The 23433-nt window shown below is 39.1% G+C and overlaps 1 protein-coding gene and 1 pseudogene across 4 annotated transcripts in view; both read right to left on the reverse strand.

Moving 5' to 3' along the window:
* Csde1 (cold shock domain containing E1) overlaps positions 1-16750 on the reverse strand; it is a 39490-nt gene extending 22740 nt beyond the window's left edge. Inside the window, exons 1-3 of one of the 4 annotated variants that reach the window (XM_063255834.1) lie at positions 16596-16750; positions 6806-7201; positions 1136-1282 (exon numbers count right to left, since the gene is read on the reverse strand). In XM_063255834.1, the coding sequence (XP_063111904.1) occupies positions 1136-1273 (138 nt within the window). In that variant the 5' untranslated portion in view covers positions 1274-1282; positions 6806-7201; positions 16596-16750. Of the gene's footprint in view, positions 1-1135; positions 1297-3269; positions 3413-6805; positions 7202-16595 lie in introns of those variants that run through there. The other 3 variants (XM_063255844.1, XM_063255850.1, XM_063255823.1) reach the window with 3 other exon arrangements.
* On the reverse strand, positions 10959-16493 carry LOC134477621 (U3 small nucleolar ribonucleoprotein protein IMP4-like; annotated as a pseudogene).
* Positions 16751-23433: the final 6683 nt, after the last annotated feature.

Below are 23433 nucleotides of genomic sequence, written 5' to 3' on the forward strand. Positions count from 1 at the left end.
AAAACTTTTCAATTCTAACTGTTCAATCACACAGGTATATTTAAAGAAATCTTTTCACCTGTGAGGAACTCTTCATTTTTCAGACACTGATAAAAATCTCTGTATTTTTATGATCACATCTATGATTGGGTAAAGTAAAGCTAAAGAAAAAAAGCATTAAATGCAATGCACTGGAATATATAATCGTCATTAAATACTACCATAACAGTAACCTTGGATATTTCTCTTAATAAGACCACAGAGATGAATTGTAAGTTTAAATAAAACATGACAGGGAACAAGATCCTTAACAAGGGCTATAGGTATGAATTTACTACAATAACAAGATCTCCATATCTTTACAATTGCTTTCAGATCTTTGCACTGAAAAATTTAACTTGTGAACATTTTTCATTTAGGTAAAATGCTGAGCCCTATTAATAAAAATGATATGTATTAATTAGGAAAAAACAACCACAATTGAGGCCAGACATGGTGGCACATGCCTGTAACCCCACCACTCTGGAATCTGAGGCAGAAGGATTGCACTGAGTTCAAGGCAAACTTAGGTTACAAAGTAAGTTCAAGGCCAGCCTGAACTGTACAGTGAACCTGGTCTCAAAAGACAGGGGGGAAAAAAAAAAAAGATAACCCAAAGTATGAATAGTTAAAATAGTTGGTGGGATGGTTAAAAACGCAAACCAAGGACACTGCACCTAAAAGTGGTTAGTCTTAATACCTTCATGCTAGTCAGTTATATTAAATCAATTTTTACAAAAGCCCATGAAAAAGTAGTAGCATGTCATCACTACTTTACCAAAGGAGAAACAGAATACAGAGGTTAAATGACTTGCTAAAACCAAACTGCAATACAAACTGAGGTCTATCTCCACAACCAGGGCTGCTTAAAATTAAATCTCCTGGCTCTCTGGTTAATATATAAAATTTGATTCAGTGAAGACAATGAGATGTCTTCTGACACATGTTGAACAGAATATCCTAACTACAAAAGTTATTTCAAAGTTGAAAGAAATGTTTAGAAAAGTTAGAAGTCAGTCTGCAGATTATTTCAACAAACCTTAAGTGACCTTACTAAGTCATGCGTGTAATGTAACACAAAGTCAGACAAGCTAAGATCAGTGTTTTCCTGACTTACAGATCTCTGATACGTGGGGGTCTTCTTTTGTTTTTTAGTCCCAGATGAGGTAGAAGTTGAAGATAAAGATAAAGAAAGTGAAGGAGGGGCTGCAGGAGGGGGATGAGGCTCTGAAGTCAGAGTAAATGCATTCTCCATCTCAAATAGCTGTGGTAATATAGCATGATGTTTATAACTATGATAAATAACATACATATGACATTCAACTTTTATGTTTTCTAAACTCAGGCTTGTTTACAGAAAAATGTAATTCATTTAATCAAATTTCTATTTCATGGGACATACATCACATTAACATGTTCAAAGCCCTTAATCTCTATTCCATGTTACCTACAAATAAGGAATCCCTAGTGTTTGCTGGAGTGAGACTATTCAGTCAAATTTCTTTTTTCCCCCGGATTTCTTCCTAATGTTTAGGAACTTTAAGTAGAGTTCTCAATTACTGGTCTCCATAAGTGGAGAATACACAGATAATTCAAGTGTGTAAAAATATTAGAACTGGTTTTTTGCCAGAAATAAAAAATTAGCTTTTATGGGCTGGGGATTTAGCTCAGTGGCATCAGTGCCTGCCTGGCAAACGTGAGGTTGTGAGTTCCATCCCTGGTACAAAAAAAAAAAAAAAGCTTTTATATTTGTACTTGTATTTACAGTACAGGCATCACTAAGTTGGTTGTGTCAGATGAACACATGCTTCATATTATTTCAGGAATCTTCAGGAAAAACTGGAGACCTCCGTAACAGTGAAGCCCTCATTAACTAAACTGATTTCAACATACTATAGTTTACACTCAACTAGTTCGATATACATATTTAATTATCTATCTCAACTGAACTACCCTCACAAATATACAAATGGTTGAAAAATATTTTTGCAAAACCTTATACAGAAAACAAGTTAAACACAGGTAAAGAACATAGAAGCTACCACTTCTATTCCTGGTACTAATTATTCAATCTCTTCATTTTCAGGGTAGAGATCTGAAGAATGTAACACAAATTAAAAGTATGATACCAACTTGAATTAGTGGCAATGAGCGAATTATAAACGAGTTCAAGGCCAGACTGCACTCAATAGTGAGACCCTGTCTCAAAAAACCAAAACCAAAACTCTAAAAACAACAAAAAAGTCATTATTATATTATTTCTGATAGAGTAATTCATGATAGAATAGTTTTAAAATTTAACATTAAAAAAAGTGAAGCACTCAGCCAGGCATGGTGGTGTACACCTGCAATTTCAGAATTCTATGAGTCTGTGGCTGAAAGATGTCAGTTTTGAAGTCAGCCTGGGTAACCTAAAGACAGTGAGACCTGATCTCATTTTCTTACTGTTGTTTTTCTACACAGGGTCTTGCTACATAATTCAGGTGGCTGGCAATGAACTCACTATGCAGCCCATTCTAGCTTTGAGCTCATGGAAATCCTCTTGTCTCTGCCTCTGGATTGCCACTGCATCCCACCATGCCTCACTCTGTCTCAGAATCTAAAGAAGGGCTGAGGATATAGCTCACTGCCAAGGCCTTCAGTTCAACTCTCAGTACCACAAAACAAACAATTTGAATCCTGATAGCATTCAGAACACAATCTAAAGAAACATTTCTGCATGTAAAAGGCAAACTATTTTCATAATACTTATTTTTCTACCTATAGCAATGTTTAACAATGCATACACAGTCTACAAATATACATATTGACAATATGCAGTCTTTGTTTTTTTGGCTGGTAATGGGGTTTGAATCCAGAGTTTATACTGAGCTACATCCTTAAAACTTCCTGTTTTTTTGAGACATGGTTTCAATAATCTGCTCAACTACCCAGGCTGGAGTGGAACTTGTAATTCTTACATCTCAGCCTCCCACAGTGATGGGATTACAAGGGTGTACCACCACACCCAGGACATATTTTCAATTAACAAATAAAAACAAAGCCATTATTCTAGATTACTTAGATTATGATTTTCAAATATGCTTCATTGTTGGAATACAGCTCTTACTACACAAATAAACATCCTTGCAGGTAAAAGAATCCTATTTTACTTGGCAAAGGGAAAATCAACTAGAATCAGAAGGATTAGAGCAAGTACATTCTCTTTTTGAGACAGGGTCTTATGTAGTTCTGGCTGGCCTTGAACTCACAGCGATCTTCCTGCCTCAGGCTCCCATGTGTGGGGATTACAGGCATGCACCGCCATGCCCAGCAAACACTTCCTTCGAAGACTTGTTTCACCAACAAGGATAATGGAATTTAGGCTGGACTGTTCTTCAGTCTTACTTCACCCCTAAATGTGTATCAAAACAGAGATGTAAAGGAATTTTTCTGTTCTCTTCTTCCAGAATCTCTACTTCTACTGACAAGGAATTAGCTTGGAAAAGGTATCTCAAGTCACCAGAAAATGGAATTTTATTTTTAATCTATATTCATTATCCCCTTAACTTCTGCTGCTTTCAGGTCTCTGAATGCAAATAATTTTTTACACTAATTGCTGTCTTTTGAACAGGCTCTAATTATTCACTGAAAGACATTCCAATCCTATTCTTATTGTACCCTAACCAATACAGAATACTGAGTGATTATTTCTCTTGATTACAGACTAATTTTAGTAACTTTATATATACACACATTTAAAAAATCTTCTGCATTTAACAGATCAAAATAGTGAAAGTGAGTTTTCTCCTTTTAGTACTTCTAAAATTAATCATTTATTTCCAAGTAAAAAGTATAACATTTTAAAAATTCCTTTTATTGGTTAACCCCTTTTTGGTGTGATACTGGGGACTGATCTCAGGATCTTCACATTGAGCTACACATCCCTGGAATTCCAATTTATAAATATTAGTTTTCAATTATTAAGAGTTTGCATAGTTTTGTTTCATCTTAATACTTGTCTCAAGGGCTGTTGGGATGGTTAAATAAGTTGCTTCATACAAAAAACCTGTAATTAGTGTTTAGTACAGAAGTATTCATATAACTACTTATTAGATCTTTCAAAAAAGAGTAAGGATATGGTAATACACACTTGTGATCCCACCTTGGGAGGTTGAGGTAGGAGAAACAATTGGAGCTCAAGGCCAGCCTGAACTACAATACTAAGACTTTGTCAAAAAACCAAAACCAAAATTATACCCTTACAAACCAAAACAAATAAAAATAAAAGTAAAAAAAGTATCAGTCTGAGCTGAATGTGGTAGTACACACCTGTACTCCTGAATTCACTCAGGAAGCTGAGACAAAAGGATTCCAAATTCAAGCACAGCCAGGGCAATTAAGTGATTTGGCATGACCTTTTCTCACAATTTAAAATTAAAAAGGGCTGGAGATAAAAGCTCAATGTGAAGGCCCTGGATTCAATCTCTACTACTATTAACAAATAGTAAAACTGCTTTTTATAATTCTAGTCCCCAGAGATAACACTTACCATTTCATATTAGCATATTTTCAACTTCAGATTATAATCTAATGAGCACAACACATTTCTACAATATATACTTTCAATGAATTTCCACTTAAGCGTCCTTATTCCTGGGAACTAGAAAGTTTTCTTAGCTTGGACAACTAGTTAGACTGGATTCATTCTATGTAGGACAACTAGATTCAGTTTCTCTAGGCTTAACTTCACATTGAGTTGGGTCACCAAATCTTCATATTTAACATTAGAACACCTAATATCCACCTGGTCCACCATTTATATGTGTATATATACACACTAGATTTTTCTTACAGTCTATCCAAGTATTTCTGTTCTCAATCTATCCTTCAAATGAACATACTATTACTTTAAACCGAAAGCAGTACCTAGATATGTGACACACACCTATAAACCCAGCTACTTGGGAGGCTGAGGAAGGAAGATTCGAAGTCAAGGCCAGCCAGGGCAACTTTGTGAGACCATCTCAACAATTAAATTTTCAAAAGGCTGGGAGGGACACTGATGGTGCATTAGTGGTATAGCACTTGCCAGACATAAATAATGCCTGGGATTCAATCCTCAATACTATAAATAAAAACAAAAAGCAACAACACAAACTAAGTCAGGCATGGCAGCACATGCCTACTATAATCCCAGCACTTAACAGGCTGATGCTCATCTCAGATTGAAGGCCATCCTGGCCTATACAGTGAGTTCAAGGCTAGTCTGAACAGTATTGCTAGACCCTGTCTAAAAAAAACAAATAAAAAATAAACAAACAAAAAGGTTACAGTTAAGAAGCTATTTCACAAAAAATAAAAATAAAAAGCTATCTCATTTTTGAAAAACAAAATCTATTATGTCTGTATTTACACCCATCTGATGGCTCCCTCCTGAACAAAGCCAAATATTCTATTGGGCCCTTCAGAACCTGAGTCCAGGAGCCTGTTTATTCTGCTCATCCCACAAAATTGTTTCTTCTACTCTGTTCAGAACTACACCATTGAAGATAGATACAAAGTTTCCAGGATCTCCCTGAGTCTACTAATTCCTCTCTACCTGTACTAGAAGACACTTCTCCCTCTTATTGCTACAAATTTCAGGCCTGCCTGGATTACAATGTGAGCTCAAAACCAGCCTGAACTGCACAGTGACACCTTGTCTCAAAAAACCAAAAAAAAAAAAAAAAGGTTCTTTCCTTAACAAAACGTTACTTACCTTCAAATGTCCTTCCCTTCATATTCTTAGCACTTTCATTAAACTGTTTTTTTCTAATAATTGCTCTAAGTCCTAAGTTTATAATACCTTATCCATTTATTACTATATTCCAGCAACAATAAGCCCAAATATAGTAAGCATGTCAACCACTCACTCACAAACATGCAGTAAATGCTAGCTAGTGACTGTACATAAGTATTAGATGTTGGAGAGGGTGGAGAAAAGGAAGCAGAGATTATCAGTACCAAAAGTATCATCTAGGTTTCAAAAAGACTGCAATAGACATTTGTATTTGAAAATTTTAAGTAGTACAGAAAGCACTTCTCTAAGAGACCAATAAATCAAATATAATTTTTGTGGAAAATCCCAGTTCTGGCTATATTTATTATCCTAACAAAAGACAATAAAATTAATGTTAGTATTTTCATACTAGAAGTCAGATTTGGTGATGTAGGACTGTAACTGTAGCACTAAGGAAGCTGAAGGAGAAGCATCATCAGACTGGGATACGTAGTGATTTAAGGCCAACCTGAATTACATAGCAAGAGTCTATCTTTTTTTTTTGTCTTTTTCGTTTTTATCGGTACCAGGGATTGAACTCACGACTGCCTGCTTGCAAGGCAGGCGCTTACGCCGCTGAGCTAAATCGCCAGCCCCAAGAGTCTATCTTAAAAAACAAACAACCACCATCAAAAAAAAAAACTCCCCAAAACTAAATTATACTGAAAACATAAAAGTGATTTTCTGATTATCTTTAGATAAGAAATTAGGATTTTATATTTAATCAAGCAGAAAATCCACAATTACAAAATCCCTTTTTGTTCCTTGAGGTACTAGGGACTGAATACAGTGCCTTCACTCTGAATTATATCGCAGCCTTTTACTAACTTTTTTTCCCTTAAAGATAAGGTCTCAACAAATCACGAAGTTGCCTAGGCAGGGCTTAAACTTGTGATCTTTCTAAGTCAGCCTTCATAGTGCTGAGAGTATAGACATGTGCCATTAAACCTGGCTTGGAAGTAATTCTTATTAAAACTACAAACCTACCTCGCAGTGATAATCAAATATTGCACTTTCAGTAGTATTAGCTGATTCTTCTTTTTCAGCACAAGTTTCAAAGGGTGAAAGTTGCTAGTATTAAAAAAAAAAAAAAAAAAAGCGAGAGAAAATGGTCTACCAAGCTAATAAAGAATACAACTGCTGCTGCACCGGGCAATCTCACAGTACAGCACTGAAGAAAACAAAGACTACTAGCAGCGTTGGGAAGTGCTCTTTCAAAGCTGTTGAGTAGGCACAAACTTCTTGTTTCAGATCAAGTGTTGTGTCTTCAACTTAAGTGTACTCTTCTTTGGTCTTGCTGGTTGTTACGAGGTTTGTTCCTTGCCTGATCTGAACTTGAAGCAGCAGTTTCAGGTGGTAAAGTCTGTTCTGTTACACTTCATACTAGAGGCAAAAAGTGAAAGTATTAAGTATAACATACACCAAACAATCAGGAACATCGCGTGAGAAATGAGACAAACTCATCACATTAACTCAGACTCACTAGAGAAGCAAGCAATACAGTACTCTTTCTTTGGTAGTATTTGAAATATTGCTCAACTGATTGCTTTTTTAATGTTACACACCCAAAACCTCCAACTATTTCACAATCTTTACTGACCTCCTACCCCTAATAAACTGGAAGTTAATATTCAATTTGATATAAGCATTTTTAAAAGCATCTGGCACTGCATTAAGTTTTGTGGAAAACATAAAAAAGTTTCATCAGTTTATCATCTTGCTAAGAGTTAAACTTAGAGAAAAAAAGCAGAACAAAATGCCAAAAATGTGCTCAGCTACTATTTGAGAATATTAAATTACACCTAAAACTATTGTTTACTCACTATAGTATGAGCATCAAAACAACATGGTGGGCACAGAGAAGATGTAGAATTTGAAATGAAAAATAGACAGAATTCTAAGAAAAGAAATAAAAGTCAAGTATTCTAGGCATGAAATATCACATAAACCAAGCCTGAATATGCCACTACATACTAAGTTCCTTGAGAGTTGGGACCATATATGATTTTTATTATGTGTTTAAAGCTTAGCATCAAGTAGTTTTTCTGCCCAAATGACTGTGGCAACAAGGGTGGGTTATTTCAGAGGAAATCAACAGAGATCTAGGCTGCAATAAAATAGGATATGTGGCCTGACTGATATAGTACAGACAGATTATGAAGCATTTCAATAAAAAAACTGGCTTAGTTCTTCATCAAAGTAGTATTGAAATCCTATGGGAGATGACAGTGAAAGAAACAAACCTCATTGAAACTACTGTAGTAAACATAAGAAAGTAACACAGGGGGCTGGGGATTTAGCTCAGTGGCATAAGGGCCTGCTTTGCAAGCAGGTGGTCGTGAGTTCAATCCCTGGTACTGATAAAAACCGAAAAAGACCAAAAAAAAAAAAAAAAAGAAAGTAACACAGACATCTTTTGTATTATTTATAAAATAAAAAGTGACTATTTTGCACTGGCTCCAATGTAAATAAAACAGTACTGTTAACTGCAATGAGTTTTGGCTGGGCATGGTGGCAGCACTTGGGAGGCTGAGGCAGGAGGATCACTATTGAGTCTGAAGTCAGCCTGGACTACATAGGGAGGAAACCCTGTTTCAAACCCTCCACCCCCTAAAAAAGTACTTTAAATATGAATCACATTATGTTGCTCTGACTCGTCTGAAACATTTGGACTCAAGTGACCCTCCCACAGTCTCGGCAGCATGACAAGAGCGCACCCTGTCCAGCAACTAAAATGATTTATATGGGGAGAAGCAAAAGGCAGATATACTGATAGGTGGACACTGTATTCACATGTAGTCCAGAGGCTGAGTTAGGAAGCCTGTATTGAGTTCCAGGGCAGGCTGAGCTACATAGTGAGTTCAAGGCCAGCATGAAGTACACAGCAAAATCCTGTCTCAAACACACAAACATACACACTCATGTAAAAATAAATTTTCAGACAGAAGACTGATGATTAAAGTGAGAAGTCAGTGCTGCAAAGCCAGTTTAACCAGGAGAGCTCAATTCCCACTACTGTTACTGGGTCCAGGATGTAGCTTAGCAGTACAGCACCGACCTGGTACCTTGTGCATGAGGCCAAGTTCAATTTCTAGTGTATTAAAAAAACAACAACAACAACAAAAAAGGACAGCCATACACTTATAATCCCAGCACATGGGAAGTAGAGCCTCAACAATACAGTGAGTCTGTCTTTCTCTCTCACTCTCTCTCTCTCACACACACACCCCAACCACTGTTACTAGTAAAACTCAAGAGTCAAGGCTTCCACATAAGCAAAATGAACTCCATAATAGATTTGTCGGTACTTTCTAGTATTTCGTAACTTTATGTCGCTGGGAGTACAGCTCATTGATAGAGTGCATGCTTAATGTGCAAGACCCTGGGTTTAATCCTTAGCAACAAAACAAAAATACCCCCTAAACACACATGCAAAATAAAAACTATTGTCTGTTAAACATTACCTTTGCCTGATTTGTCAATTTCATTTAGATCGTTTTCCTACTAGTTAGAGAAGTCTAAAAGTAATGACTCTTTTAATCACTCAGTTATTCCCTTTCCACCTCTATACCAAATATTCCAGGTTTTACTAGTATTTCCTTCAAGGTTATTTTCTGTATTAGTCCTCGTCCTAAAAGATGTATTTTAGTTCAGGTCCCGAATCTGCCCATTTCTACTGCTGACCTCTTCCATTTTTTAAAACCAGATTATTTACCCAAAACCCCAACTTTAGCCAGGTATGGTGGTATATACACTTGCAATCTTAGTATTAGGGGTTTGGGGGTATGAAGTGCAAGGGAGAGTTGAGGGAAGACAATTAGTTCAAGGTCCGCGTGGAACAGCTCAAACAAGATCTCAAATAATCAAAGCCCTTCAATTTCAGCATGATGCTGTGATACTCTGGTAGTCTCAGCTACTCTGAAGCGTAAGGCAGGAGGATCACCTTAGCCAAGAGTTTGAGGTCAGTAGGGGCAACACAATAGGCCAAAACCTTGCCTTAAAAACATTTTCAGTGATATATTCCTGCTAGCACTTTAGAAAGGAGGTTCTTAGCCCTAACTAAACATCTAATTCAATCCCCTGGCAACTTTCAAAAGACAAACATACAAACAAACAAAAAACTGCAAAAAGTGCTGGGTGTGGTAATACATGCCTGTAATCCTAGCACTATGCCACATGAAGCAGGAGGATCACTACTTGAATTGAAGACAGCCTCGGTTACACAGTGAATTCAAAGAGAGCCTGAATTACATACTCATAACAAACCTGCAAAATAAACAAAGCCTCGGTCCCACACAAATTCTAAATTTACTAAACTATGGGAGGTGTCAGATCTTGGTACATTTTCTTTACTAGCAAAGATTTCTGACTTGCAGTAAAAGTAAAAACCACTACTCAAAATGTCTCTATTCTTTTTACTGCTTTTCAATTCTCTTCCCAGATAGGTCCATTCTGTCCCCTAATCCTTAACTTTGGGCATGTCCCTAAAGATTATCATTCTTTGCTGCCATATAGGTCCACTAAGAGTATAATTTTGGCACCCTCATGGTGCAAGCACATCTCTGCCCCATTTTTAAATTTTTTTGTTTTGGTTTTTCAGACAGGGTCTCACCATGTAGTATAGGCTGGCTTTGGACTACGTAGCCCAAGCTAACCTCAAGCTCACAGCAATCTTTCTGCCTCAACCTTCTGAGTGTTGGGATTACAAGCAGGTACTACCATGTCTGACCCATTTTTAAATTATAAGACAAGGTTTCATTAAATTGCCCAGACTAGAGTCAAATTTTCAACCCTTCTGCCTTCTTGGTCTCCAACAGTGCTGAGATCACATGTGTGCACTACCACGCACAGTTTGCTTCATATTTGTACCTTCTTTTTCTAATTATGCCTCAAACTTTTGAGAGGCAAATTCAACTTTATTACTGTGCCTGTTATCATCCACCCAGTGCATCTAAGCTACTACAGCAATATTTTTTTTCCAAAACACATCAATCGGGGGCAACAAAGACACATACAATGCACACTGTCATCCCCAAATCATTCACTCAGATCAACAGTATCACCGCCTGTTTGTTATTTACTGTCTCCCTTATAACTGTGTTAGCTCTAAGGGGTCTTGGACGAATATATGCACCTAACATTTTTATTTTTGGTGGTGTGATGATTAGGGTTTATTTTAACTCTAACAGCTCCTCATTCTACACCTGGGCTCAGCAGCCTATTTGTGACAAGTTCCCCTTCAAATTGCAAGTCAATGCCTGACTGGCTAGCAAACTCACTCAGCACTCAAGAACACTCTCCTGCATGAAGTGTTTGTATATGGCTCCCAGTGCCATGCCACATCTGCTGGGCCCTTTTGTTCCAGCATGCCCAGGTCAATCACATACAACTTCAGCTCAAAATCAAGCCCAAACTCAGTTTTATGTTGCAGCAGTCTGTCCTCCTGTAGACCTGCTGCTGGAATGAAATGCAGTCATCCTGGTGGCTGTCATCTTTAAGAACAGGTCACAAAGGATGTCAGAGACTTTCTTGCCCAGGAGAGAAAAGCCATAAGGATGACAAGGTGGGGCTTTGCCTCTGACACAGTTCCCAGGTCTGGGATATCACGCTGTATGAAAACGCTGCACAGTATGAAGCAGCAGTCCAAATGGCAGATGGCCGACAATGAGCCCCACAGATAAGCCTCAATGAGAGTCTGATAACTCTCACTGGCTTTGCAGGCTCTCACTAGTACCCTCATCTCATGCTTGCCTTGGTTCACAAGGGAATACCAGCTTCAGTTGCTCTGCAAACGTTTTCGGGCAGGAAGTCAGATCAAAGGAGGCAGTGATCATGCACTTCAGATCCTTGACTCCTACCAATCGATATTCATCATCTATATGGCTGGTCATGCCTTCACCACTGGCATCAAACTTCAGGGATCCCTGGACTAACTCTGGGAATGAAGTAGTTTTCTTGAAGCATGCCAGACTTTCTCTTTCCTTTTCTGGGCAGGTCACTGTGCTTCCTAATGGGCCTTGCAGTACACATACTGTATTTGAGGTGCAGCATCCTGAACACCATTTCCATAAGAGTCCAGAATCATAGGTGTCACTTGCATTGCTGAACTAATATGTCATAAGAAATCTAACCAGGGATATGCAGCTCAGCAGCACAATGCCTGCTTGGCAAGCATGAGGTCCTAAGTTCCATTCCTGGTACAAAAAAGCAAAGCAAAGCAATCTATAGGCAGATGCAGTGGCCCATGCTGTAATCCCAGCCCTCAGGAGGCTAAAGCAGGAGGATCACTGTGAGTTCAAGGCCAGCCTCAACTGTACAGTGAAATACTGTCTCAAAAACATACACACATACGAAGTAAATAAAATGCATCACAATGCAGGACTTTTTGTGTGTGTGTGACATAGGGTTTTACTACATAGCCCCGGCAATCGTCCTCCTTCAATCCTCCAAGTGCTGAAAATACAGGCACGAACCACCACGTCTGGCTCACAATATTGATTTATCATTTTGACAAATCATTCTGAAAGTCATTTGTGGCAAATGTTGAGAGAGGCTAAACCAGTCTACAAAGTATTCCTTCCTAATTCTACAGGAGTTCTGCGCCCCTCTGAGGAAAAGTGAAGACCCAAATAGGCCATATTCTCCATTGCCTAACGTCATCAAACTGTAGCTGAAATTTTCAATAGGAAAAAAAGTTGGGGTTTTTGTTTTGTTTTGCTTCACTATTCCTGTTGATTGATGTATAAACCCATCAAATTCCAGTGCACACCAGGTGTGGTGGCAGTGCCTGCCCTGTAACCCCAGCACTCTGGGCAGGCTAAGGCAGGCGGATCCTAAATATGAAACCAGGCTAGGCAATTCTACAAGATCTTAATCTTTAAATTAATGAAAAATTTAAAAGGTTTAGGGATGTAGCTCAGTGAAGGCCCTGGGTTCAGTTCCTACTGGTAGTAGTGGTGGGTATGGATTGAAATCATCAACCATTAAGTGGAAATAAAAGAAAATCTGAAGGACTACACCTTATCTAAGTTTAAGAGTAACAACCATGTGTTTTTTTGAGACAGGGTCTTGCCATATAGTTCCGCCTGGTCTTGAATCACAACATATCACAGGCTGTCCTTGAACTCACAGTGATCCTCCTGCCTCTGCCTCCTGACTGCTGGGATTGATTACAGGTGTGCACTACCACACCCAGCTTCTAATGCTGGGTTTCAATTACACAAAAAGGTACCAAGATATTTAAAAGTATGTGTATATCTGGGGCTGGGGATTTAGCTCAGTGGCATAAGCGCCTGCCTTGCAAGCAGGCAGTAATGAGTTCGATCCCCGGTACCGATAAAAAAGAAAAAGACAAAAAAAAAAAAAAAAAAAAAAAAGTATGTGTATATCACCTAACTACTGTTACATACACTAATAGTCTTAAGTATGACAGATGCCAGTGTGAGAAGTTGTTAAATACTCTAGACACATCAGAAAACAATGTATTGTCCAACAAAAATACAGTGCAAACTATATCCAAAGTTTAAAATTTTCTAGTACTCATATTAAGATCAAAAGAAACAGATGAAATTAATTTAATGTTTTATTTTAAAAAATCATATCCAAAAATTATATTCCTCAAAATCTGAACCTGAGGGTGCACATTAGTAACTGCAGCACTCAGGAAGCCCGAGGCTGGACGACCACAAATTCAAGGTCAGCCTGAACTACACAGTAAAACCTTGTCTCAAACAAAAGAAATTGGATGTTACTTTATAGTCACAGAATGTTTTAATTCTGATTAGTCATACTTTAAATGCACAATAGCCACATGTGAATAGTTACTACCACAGTCCACAAAGTAGGTGAAAGCTGATCACAGGAAGAAAACATGCCTGCGAAAGCTAAAAGCAAAATTAAGACTACTAGGCAAAGATTTTCACCAATGAAAGGGGGCAGTACCCAGCACAGACTTGACTATGTATGGGGGCTTACAGTTATTAAAACTAGAGAACCAGAAATGCAAATCACTAGCTAGGTACTGACCACAGCTGCAAACCAACACACGATTTACATGTGCAATTGAGGAAAATGCCCATCAATTTTTTTCAACTGCATATTAATATTTAACTTCAGCATAAAGGACATATTAAAGTTTTGTATTGCTTTGTTTTTAATTAGGTACCCAAAAGGCAAGTGAAAAATATTCTAATATAGAAACAGTCACTTTTAAAATCCTGATTGTACAAAAGGGATTTTAAAGCAAGAAATACTAGGATTCAAGATAAGTCACTCTTGTTACATTTTATCTACTAAATCTTTTAAATACACTTAAAATTTTTTTAGCTAAAAGAATTCTTTTTGGGGGGCTGGGGATTTAGCTCAGCGGCATAAGCGCCTGCCTTGCAAGCAGGCAGTCGTGAGTTTGATCCCTGGTACCGATAAAAAGGAAAAAGACAAAAAAAAAAAAATTTCGTTTTTTATGAAACTAGAATGTTTTAATAGCTTTCTGTAAATTTGCGTCAAAGATATCAAAGTGGTTCTCCTTTGTTTTTTGAAAAGACATGGGTAACACGTATTTTTTGCATTTAACAAAATCAAGTTTTTTATTTCATTTTGCAACACATTCCTAATATTAAACCTTCAAAATTTTGTGTCAGAGTTTCCATATTTCAACTGTTTTGCTGTTGTTTTGAGACAGTCTCACTGACTAGTAAAGGCTGGCCTTCAACTTGCAATAATCCTTCTGTCTCAGACTCCTGAGTGCTGGGATTACAGGCCAGCTCCACCATGTCTGCCTCAACTACCTTGTTTGAAGTATGGCCCTCAAAGCCCTCAAAGCAAGGCCAATGAATTGTACATTTAATAAGGTTTAAAAAGTGTATTTTATGTTATGTATCATTTTATCACAAAACACCAGAAAAAGGATGGCTCTGCAAGTAGAGTGTAGGGGAGAAAACGGGAAAGATACAGCAGGAAGGCACGGATTCACTCTATTTTCCTTTCTAGAAACTTACTAGAATTTTCAAGCACATTCTCTAAAGGCCATACTTGTTAGGTCAGAACTTATGTACAAAAAAAGAAAACCTATCTTCTGTGCCTTAAATACTTTACTTTTCAACTCAGCTGCTATAAATACTCATCTTGATGGTAAACATCCAGAGCAGCTGCAAAACCACTCAGACTATTATTGGTGCTTTTAGTCTGTCCTAGGACTAAAAAGAAACAAGACTGACTATTTTATTTATCTAAGTTTTGGATCAGACATATTCCTGCCCAGTATCTAACAAACGTCTTCCTTATCCACATCAAAATATTATATTGCTCAGAGAAGTAAGACTGAAAATGTTAAGTATTCCAGGAGCGCTAAATGAAAACTGGTGTTTCGGTAGCTTGTATTAGTGGGGTATAATTTGGAATTTACATTTTTAAAAAGGAGGTTGGTAGCTCTGGCTATGAACTGTTCAGTTCATACCAGCATAATAAAAGTTTAAGCCTCAGAAGTATATTTAACTACTACAGTGCCTTCCTCCTGACTGCCAAGAGCATTTTTTCCACTCATTTTAGGGGCTAAACTCCAATTATAGTAGGTACAGGTTCTTTTTTATTTTTGCAGTGTTTGAAGGAGTGTTCCCCGCCTCACCTGTGAGTCAAGCATGACAGCAGCCATTTGAGTGTTTCTCAGAGAAACTTTCAAAGCAAAAGAACCTGGATTTCGCACCGACAGAACACGGGATGGCTGGGCATGGTGGCGCATGCCTGCAATCCCAGCACTTGTGAGGCCGTGACAAGGGGATCGCTGCAAGTTCGAGGCAACCTTGAACTACAGTGAAACCCTGTTTCAACAAAACAGAACCTCAAACAAACCTCAAAAAAACATCGAATGGTAAAAACCTCGCAAGTGTCTCCAACTGGGCAAACTAACCAACTTTACAAAAAATGCCGAAGTCAAGCTCTTCATTGCACAACGTGAGGCTATGCTTGCACCGCAGGAGACGGAGGCTACAGCTGAACTATCCCAGAACACGCTGTGGGAGCCACGTGCCTACAAGATTAAGAAAGACGAAGAAAAGAGACCAATGGGGGAAGACTGGATGTTGAAACCCAGCTGTAGGTGACTGGCGGTGAGAGTGTCTATTCTACTGTATGACAGTGTCAGTTTTGATTGAGGAGTCTTCCTGAGTACTTCCTCTAGACGGAGCGGGGTCTCAGTCCACACACAAAGAAGGCGCCACTGCCGCACTGCGCTCTGGTACTCGTAGTCGCATCCCCAAACAGGGGACCGCCAGGAAACAACAGGGTATGAAGCAAGAGTAGGCCCCTCTCCTCTGCCTCTTTCAGCTACACACAAAGGACCGCGCCACCACCCCCTCGCCCCGCCCGCCGGGACTTGTAGTTCCCGTTTCCCCAGCCAAGACACAGAGAGAAAGTGGCCAGACTACAGCTCCCAGCAGCCTTCGCGCCCGAGCCCCGCACCCTTGGCCTCCATCTTGGCTGCGGTCGAAGCCTCCATTTTCGCTCCCTCCCCCCACTTTAGTCACCACTACAGCTATCACCACGCGCCCCCTTGGCTTCAACTCCCCACTACGGCTCTGTAGCCTAACATGAAGCCCAGACGGTTGAACAAGAGAACGAACGGAAAAGCCCAGGGTAGGAACTCAGGGCGGGTGCTCTCCCTACTCGGAGCTCCAGAAGTGCCCACCTTGACTCAGAAGTCTCTCCTATTAGTCTTGGTCTTCCATCCACCCTTAGCCGAGCTTCTTGCGACCCTCAAATTGGACCCGGAGGTCGTACTCACCCCAACAGCTCAGCGCCCCCTCTCCAGCGCCGCCATAAGCAGCACGGCCCGGTACGTAGGAATAAATCTCGCTTCTCTCGCGAGAGTTACAGACTCCGACTGCGTGCACGGGAAGGCGGGGGGGGGCGGGGGGAGTGCTCCGCATACGCTTGCGCAAAAGGGCTGAGTGACGCTAACCAGTGGTCTGTGTTTAACCACAACGAAGATGGTAGCTGTCTTCTAAGTTTCTTCCCGGTGTCTGGAAGAAAGCAATTTAAGTGTTTACTAACTCCTCTAGGACTCTAGGAGTGAGGTGGAACGTGATTTGGGGCGTCTCTCGGCTTTACAACGTGAATATGTTTTACCCAGCGAGACAAGGGTAAACCTTGAGCAAATATACAGGAATTTCATAAAAAGTTTCTCTTTTTCCCAAAAGTGATCCAAAATTCCTCAGTTTCTCTCTGCTCACAGGGCAAACATTCTTTCTCTTATCTTTCACATTAAAATGAAATTTACTTAGTATAGAGAGGTTTTCAGCCGAGTAATTTGGATGCCTAAGCAAGACCTCTGTCTTCCAGAAATGAACAGTTTGCAACAGATAGACATGAGTGAGCAAGGACTGTACAATCACTTCAAAATAAAGCAAAACCAAAAACCTCAAATTCCTTCAACAGACCTTTCTAGTTACCAAAATATATTTGTAGTGTATAAAAGAGCCTAAATCAGACAGGCGTGCTTGTAATAGTACCCAATATGTAGGAGGCTGAGGCAAAAGCATCCCTTGAGTGCTGGTGTTCTATGCCAGCAAGGGCAACACGCTCAGAGGACAAAAATATACTAGGCTGGCCAAGCATGGTGGCTTATATTTGAAATCGCAACACAGTGGGCAGATGAGGCAGGAGGATCACAAATTCAAACCTAGCCTGGGCACTTGAGATAACTCTTTGTTTCAAAGAAAAAAAAAGTATGTGTGGGGGAGGGGTGGTTTACACCTGTCATCCCAGGTTTGAGATTGGGAGGCTGAGGCAAAGAAAAATTACTGCAAAATGGAGGCCATCCTGGGTTACAAAGTGAGACACGTATCTCAACAAAACAAAATAGCCAGGTGTGGTGGTGCATACCTGTAATCCCAGCACTCAGGAGGCTGAGACAGGAGGATCATTATAAATTCAAAACCAGCCTGGCATATAAAGTGAATTCAGTGTCAGCCTGAATTGTATAGTGAAACCATCTCAAAAAGGCAAACAACGACAGCAACGACAAATACTCAATGGATTATCCCTTTTGAACAATAAAAATTCCAAGTCTGTTGAGAAGAATGCTTTTCAGGGTTCAGCAGCTCTTTCACTTGACAGTATTGGATAATGCGAGTCACTTTGCAAAGTGTTCCCACCCACTTTCATCTTTACAACCTCAAGGTCCAATTTAAGGTAGCAATAAGCCTGGCTAAGGGAGAGGAAAATATTGCATCTCAAATATACTTCTTAGATGTACTTTAAGTTGGTTATTCAGAAAAATTTGCAAAGACCTCTGCAAAGAAAGGCATGGCTCTGAGAGGAAAAAATCTCCTAGAATAGTAAAGGCTCTGCTGAGCCTTCCCTTAATGCCTAAGAAAAATCATTTCAGAAGAAATCACATGGTTCATGTAGAGTTTACCACCACGGATGATCTTCTGAGAGCTGCTGCTTATGTAATTTTGATTGCCCTGTAGTTCTTCTCTTGAAACTCTCAGTGGCTTGTGTTGCTACCTTTCCCCTCCAGGAGCCCAGGCTACTATTTTTTTCTATAAGATACTATGTACACATGAACTTTTTCTCTGTATGTGGCTTTCAAGTCTATGCATGTGTTAGATTTTGTTTATCTACTGTCAGTATCATAAAACAAAATAGTCAAACCTGCAAAGGGAAGTGAGAATTTTTCTTTTTTAAATTTCAAGACAGGGTCTTAGTGAGTTGCCCAGACTGGTATCAAACTTGTGATACTCCTGCCTCAACTGCCTAGAATGTGGGATAACTGTGATGCACCATGCCAGCTTTCCATGCACTTTAAAATCATATTTATTTATCATTTTGTGTGTGTAATAGCTAGAAATTATACAATTGTAAGAAAAAAAGGACACATTCCTATCCTCAAGAAACTTTCAATCTAATGTTACTAAATAATCACAAAACCAAGTTTAAACATACATATTAGAATAAATGCAATGAAAGAAAAATGTACAGTAGGAAGAGTGTATATAGAACTCTGAACAAGTTAACAAACCATCATGAACTTTTTTTTTCAAATGCATTTTATTCAAAGATAAAAAGAAAAAAGAAACTACAACAAAATTTCAAAACACATCAATCAGGGGACAACAATAGTCCATATATTGCACACTGTTATCCCCAAATCATTCACTCAGAGCAAAAGACATCAGCATTCAATTGTCCGAACAATACCAGCACAAACTTTCTCTTCAGAGAGCTCTTAAGAAGAGGCAGTATTTCATTTTTATTCAAAGATCTTCTCTCCACCGTTGTTGCTGTTGATTCAAACGCATGATACCTCTTTAGTGCTGCCTCTTTGCTTTGGTATCTTCCCATGCTTTCCTAAGCACAGATAGTTGCGTTACTTTCAACAATTTCATAGTTCACCCTTGATATTTTATGACAGGGCTTCTGACATTCATCTTTGTATCGTTGGTTCCTGGCAGTGCCTGGCCCAGACAACTCTCAAGTAAGCTTTTCAAACTCCTAATCTTCCTGCCCCAGATTCGTCAGATTACATGTGTGTACTTCCTTGTTCGAAATCTTCATTCTATTTATTTTTTACTTTTAGGTTTTTTGAGACAGGGTCTCGCTGTGTACTATAGGCTGATCCTGAACTCACTGTGTAGCCCAGACTGGCCTCAAACTCATGGAAATCCTCCTGCCTCAACCACCTGAGTGCCAGGATTACTGGCGTGCGCCAACATACGCATAGGCTACAAGGAAACTTCTTGAATGAATAGAATTGGACAGCAGTATGAGGTTTTAAAAATTGGAATGTGCTGCTGGAGAAACACAAAATATAAAACATTTCAAACCAGCAGTGTTATTTCCTTTGCTGAATTATTAAATATAAATCTCCTTTCCTGTGATATAGACGAATGAAACTCACAACCTACTGTATTCTCTAACAGTCGAAGAATGGATTTTAGAAACAATGGAAGTTCAGAGCAGAAATATTTGTTGAGAGAAAGAAAGCTCTGTCTGAGAGAAACAGAAGGGGTCCTGAGTGGGTTGCCAAAGATTCATTTTATCTGGATTTTTATAAAATGAAGGATCATGAAGTGAGGTGGGTCTCAAGTTGGGGGAAACTGGAAATTTGCAAGGCAGATGGGCCTATGGTGGGACAGAGCTATGGTCAACTAATAAGTTTAATTGTTTAGGTAAAATTGACCAAATCAGGGACAAATGGGGAAGGAGTCATATAGCAAGCGAGCATTCTCTATGAATCAGTGACTCTTATAGGGGGTTGGGATGGTGACTCTTGGCTTCTCAAAGTGATCCAGATTTAATCCCCAAGGATTATATTTAAGGTTGTGGTTGCATTTGTTTTGCCTTCTGTCTTGAAATCTGGCCCACAGCAAGAGATGTGTGTCTCCTCCAAGATCATTAGACATCTGGTTCTCTGCGACCGCTTCTTTGAGGGCCTTGCCCCATCTAACTGCCTAAAGACTTTCTATCTAGTTCAGCTGCCTGTAACACTGGCAATAGATCTAGTCAGGATATTCAAATCTATTAGTACAGAAAAACTGTCTTGGGTTCTTGCAATAGATACAAGGTCATGTGAAAGTGGCTAAAAGTTGCACTAGGTCTGGAAACACACATTCTCAAATATCACAGCAAAGAAAAGTGTAAAACATAATTGCATCACTACCAATTCTATCAATACTGTTTCTGGTTTTTTTTTTCTTTCTTTCTTTTTTTTTAATCATTTCTGATGAAGACTTGACTTCTACCATTACATGTAGCATGTATTTATTTATTTAGAGAGTCTCAGTAGGTCCCTAAATTGCTCATGTTGGACTTGAATTGATGATCAGTTAGGATTGCCTAAGCCTCCTGGAGAGCTGGGATGACAGTTGTGTGCCACCCTGCCCGACTTCGAAAACTTGTAAAGACTTAAAAAAAAAAATTGGTGGTACTAGAGATTGAATCTAGGGCCTTTGCACTGAGGTACACCCCCAGCTTTTTGTATTATTTATTTATTTACAGAGGCAGGGCCCCCTGCTAAATCCCTAATTTGCCCAAGTGGAACTTTAATTTGTGATTCTTTCTCTCCTCCCAGATCCTTGAGATTACAGATCTGTGCCAGCAGGTCTATGATAACTGATATGACTGTTTCATCACTCATATTCTGAATGTCTCCATTGCCTTTAAATTCCTCCTTGATTCAAAATTAGTACCAATTTAGGTTTATTTAGTTTGCGCAGTTTAGTGATTTAGCAATATCTTGTCTCAAAAATTAAAAAGGGCTGGGGATATAGCTCAGTGAAAGGTCCTAGGTTTAATCCACAGTAGCAAAAAATGAAAACAAAAACTGAAAGAAGTGGAAGGTAAACCTGTATATATTTATAAAGTTTTCTTGAGCAGTGGTAGATGATTAAAAATATGGGGGAGGGGTTCTGAGGATTAATAACCTAGGGTCTTTGCAGTGACCAACTTGATAGGATTGTCTTCAAAGGATAAAAGATGCTTCCAAAAGTTGAGGAGTATAAGACAAAAGAGGCCTTTATTCCGGGAACACGGGGAGAGGAGGCTGGCGTACTGGCCGCTGGAATCTGGCGATCTCTCTCTCGAACCTGTGGGGGAATATAAATAGCCTAAGCTTAGCAGTGCCCTAAGGCCATTAGAGATGCACAGGTATTTCATTGGCACACGTTTAGCGCCAGAAAGCAGGTTCCTAGGGAGGGGGTATAGGGTTACAGTTAAATCTATAGGGGGCGGGGGAGTCAGGAGGCCCCTAACTTGGCTGCAGCTTTTCCTGGTTAAAGTGTCCGGTCTGGGCCAGCAACTCTTTCACAACTTATAGTCCTTTTTTATTTTTTCATTTTGAGATAGTCTCCCAAAATTGCTAAAATGCCTAGGCTGAAGCCAGACATGGCAGCACATGCCTATACTCCTAACATTTGGGGGGCAGAGGCAAGAAGATTGCAAACTCAAGCCCAGCCTGAGTGATTGAAAGAAACCTTGTCTAAAAACAAAACCAAACCTATGAGGATATAACTTAGTATAAGGCCCTGGCTTTAGTCAAAAACAAACAGGAACACAATAAGGCAATAGTATTAATGTAAAAAAATTAAAATGTAAACCATACTGTATGAGAAATAGCTGGGGCCTGGGATATAGGTCAGTAGCACAGTGCTTGCCTGGTGTTATGATTGATACATTGTGTCACTTGAGAAGTTTAGAAATTTAACTGAGAGACTCAGTAAGGGAACCAGACTCCTTTGTAAATATCCTCATCCTGTGCAAAAGGAGGACACAGAGACTTGTGAGTGCTACACTTGTCTTGGAGGAGCAGGTGTTCCAATTGACTTTTTGTTACTTTCTCAGGCCCAGCATGGCTTTCATCAACTCACAGGAAGGGCGAATTGGCTTGTTTCTCTTCCTGGGCCCCACATGGCTTGTGCTGGCTTATGGGAAGGGCAAATTGGTTTCAATTTATTATTTTTTTTAAAAGGGGTCTTGCTATGGTACCTGATCTGGTTTCCAACTTTGAGATTAAAGTGATCTTCCTGCCTTAGCCTCTCCACTAGCAGGGACTACAGTCACCATGCACCTGGTCAAGAATATTTTTAATGCCAGGAGTGGTGGTGTACTCCTTAATCCCAGCACTCCAAAGCGGATTACTATGAGTTCAAGGCCAGCCTGAGCTACATACTAAGTTTAAGGTCAACCTGACCTGTAGTAATGAGCCACTGTCTCAAAAACAAACAAACAAAAAAGGAATATTTTTAATTTACCTTAAATTAGACCTCAATGAAAACCTCTTGCACGTAGAATATGGTTCAAACATTTGAACTATGATCAAAAATTTCCTAAATGATCTTGTCCACATTTAGTTCTCCAGCCTCATCTGCACTATCATTGTGTTTCCTCAAATAATGTGAGTTTGCTTGTACTTCAAGACCTTTGAATTTACTGATGCTTCTACCTGGAGTGCTTCCCCCCCCCCATCACTATTTATTTCAGAATTTCTCATCTTTCAGTTTTCAACTCAAATGTTTCCAACTCACAAAGCCCTTTTCTAGGGTAAAAGTACCCACAAGCAACATCACCCTTCATACTATTAGCCTGTTTATTGTCCTCACTACATGTATTTGTATCCAAAATTAACACATTTATGAATTAATTGTTCATTGCTTATCTCTCGGAACTATAGAATGAGGTTCAGTTTTCTGTTTGGTTCATCACTGTATCCGTAAAAGCCATTTCAAAATCTAGGCATGGTGGCATACATTCATAAACCTAGCACTCTGGAAGGCTGACTCAAAAGGATTATAAGTTTCTGGTTAGATTGGGCATTTTATCCATTTAGTGAGATCCTGTCTCAACATAAAAAGAAATTAAAGAACTAGGGATGCAGTTCTCAGTGCAGATGCCCTGGTTTTAACACTGGTAGTTGCTATACTAAGATGCTGAAAAATTAAAATAATTAATTAAAAGATAATTATTAACAAAAATAGTTAATTAAAAGGATAGTTATTAGCAGTATTGTCATTCTGTGTTGAGCTCATTACCCTAGTAACCAAACACCAACCACACAGTTATAGATTAACTGACTGCATTTGTCATGCTGTTCTGTAATGTGTCGTTCCCCCTACCCCCAG

The sequence above is a fragment of the Cavia porcellus genome, unplaced genomic scaffold (genome assembly GCF_034190915.1).
Source record: "Cavia porcellus strain 051 isolate PalLab524CR breed Dunkin Hartley unplaced genomic scaffold, mCavPor4.1 scaffold_1, whole genome shotgun sequence".
Classification (NCBI taxonomy): Eukaryota; Metazoa; Chordata; class Mammalia; order Rodentia; family Caviidae; genus Cavia; species Cavia porcellus.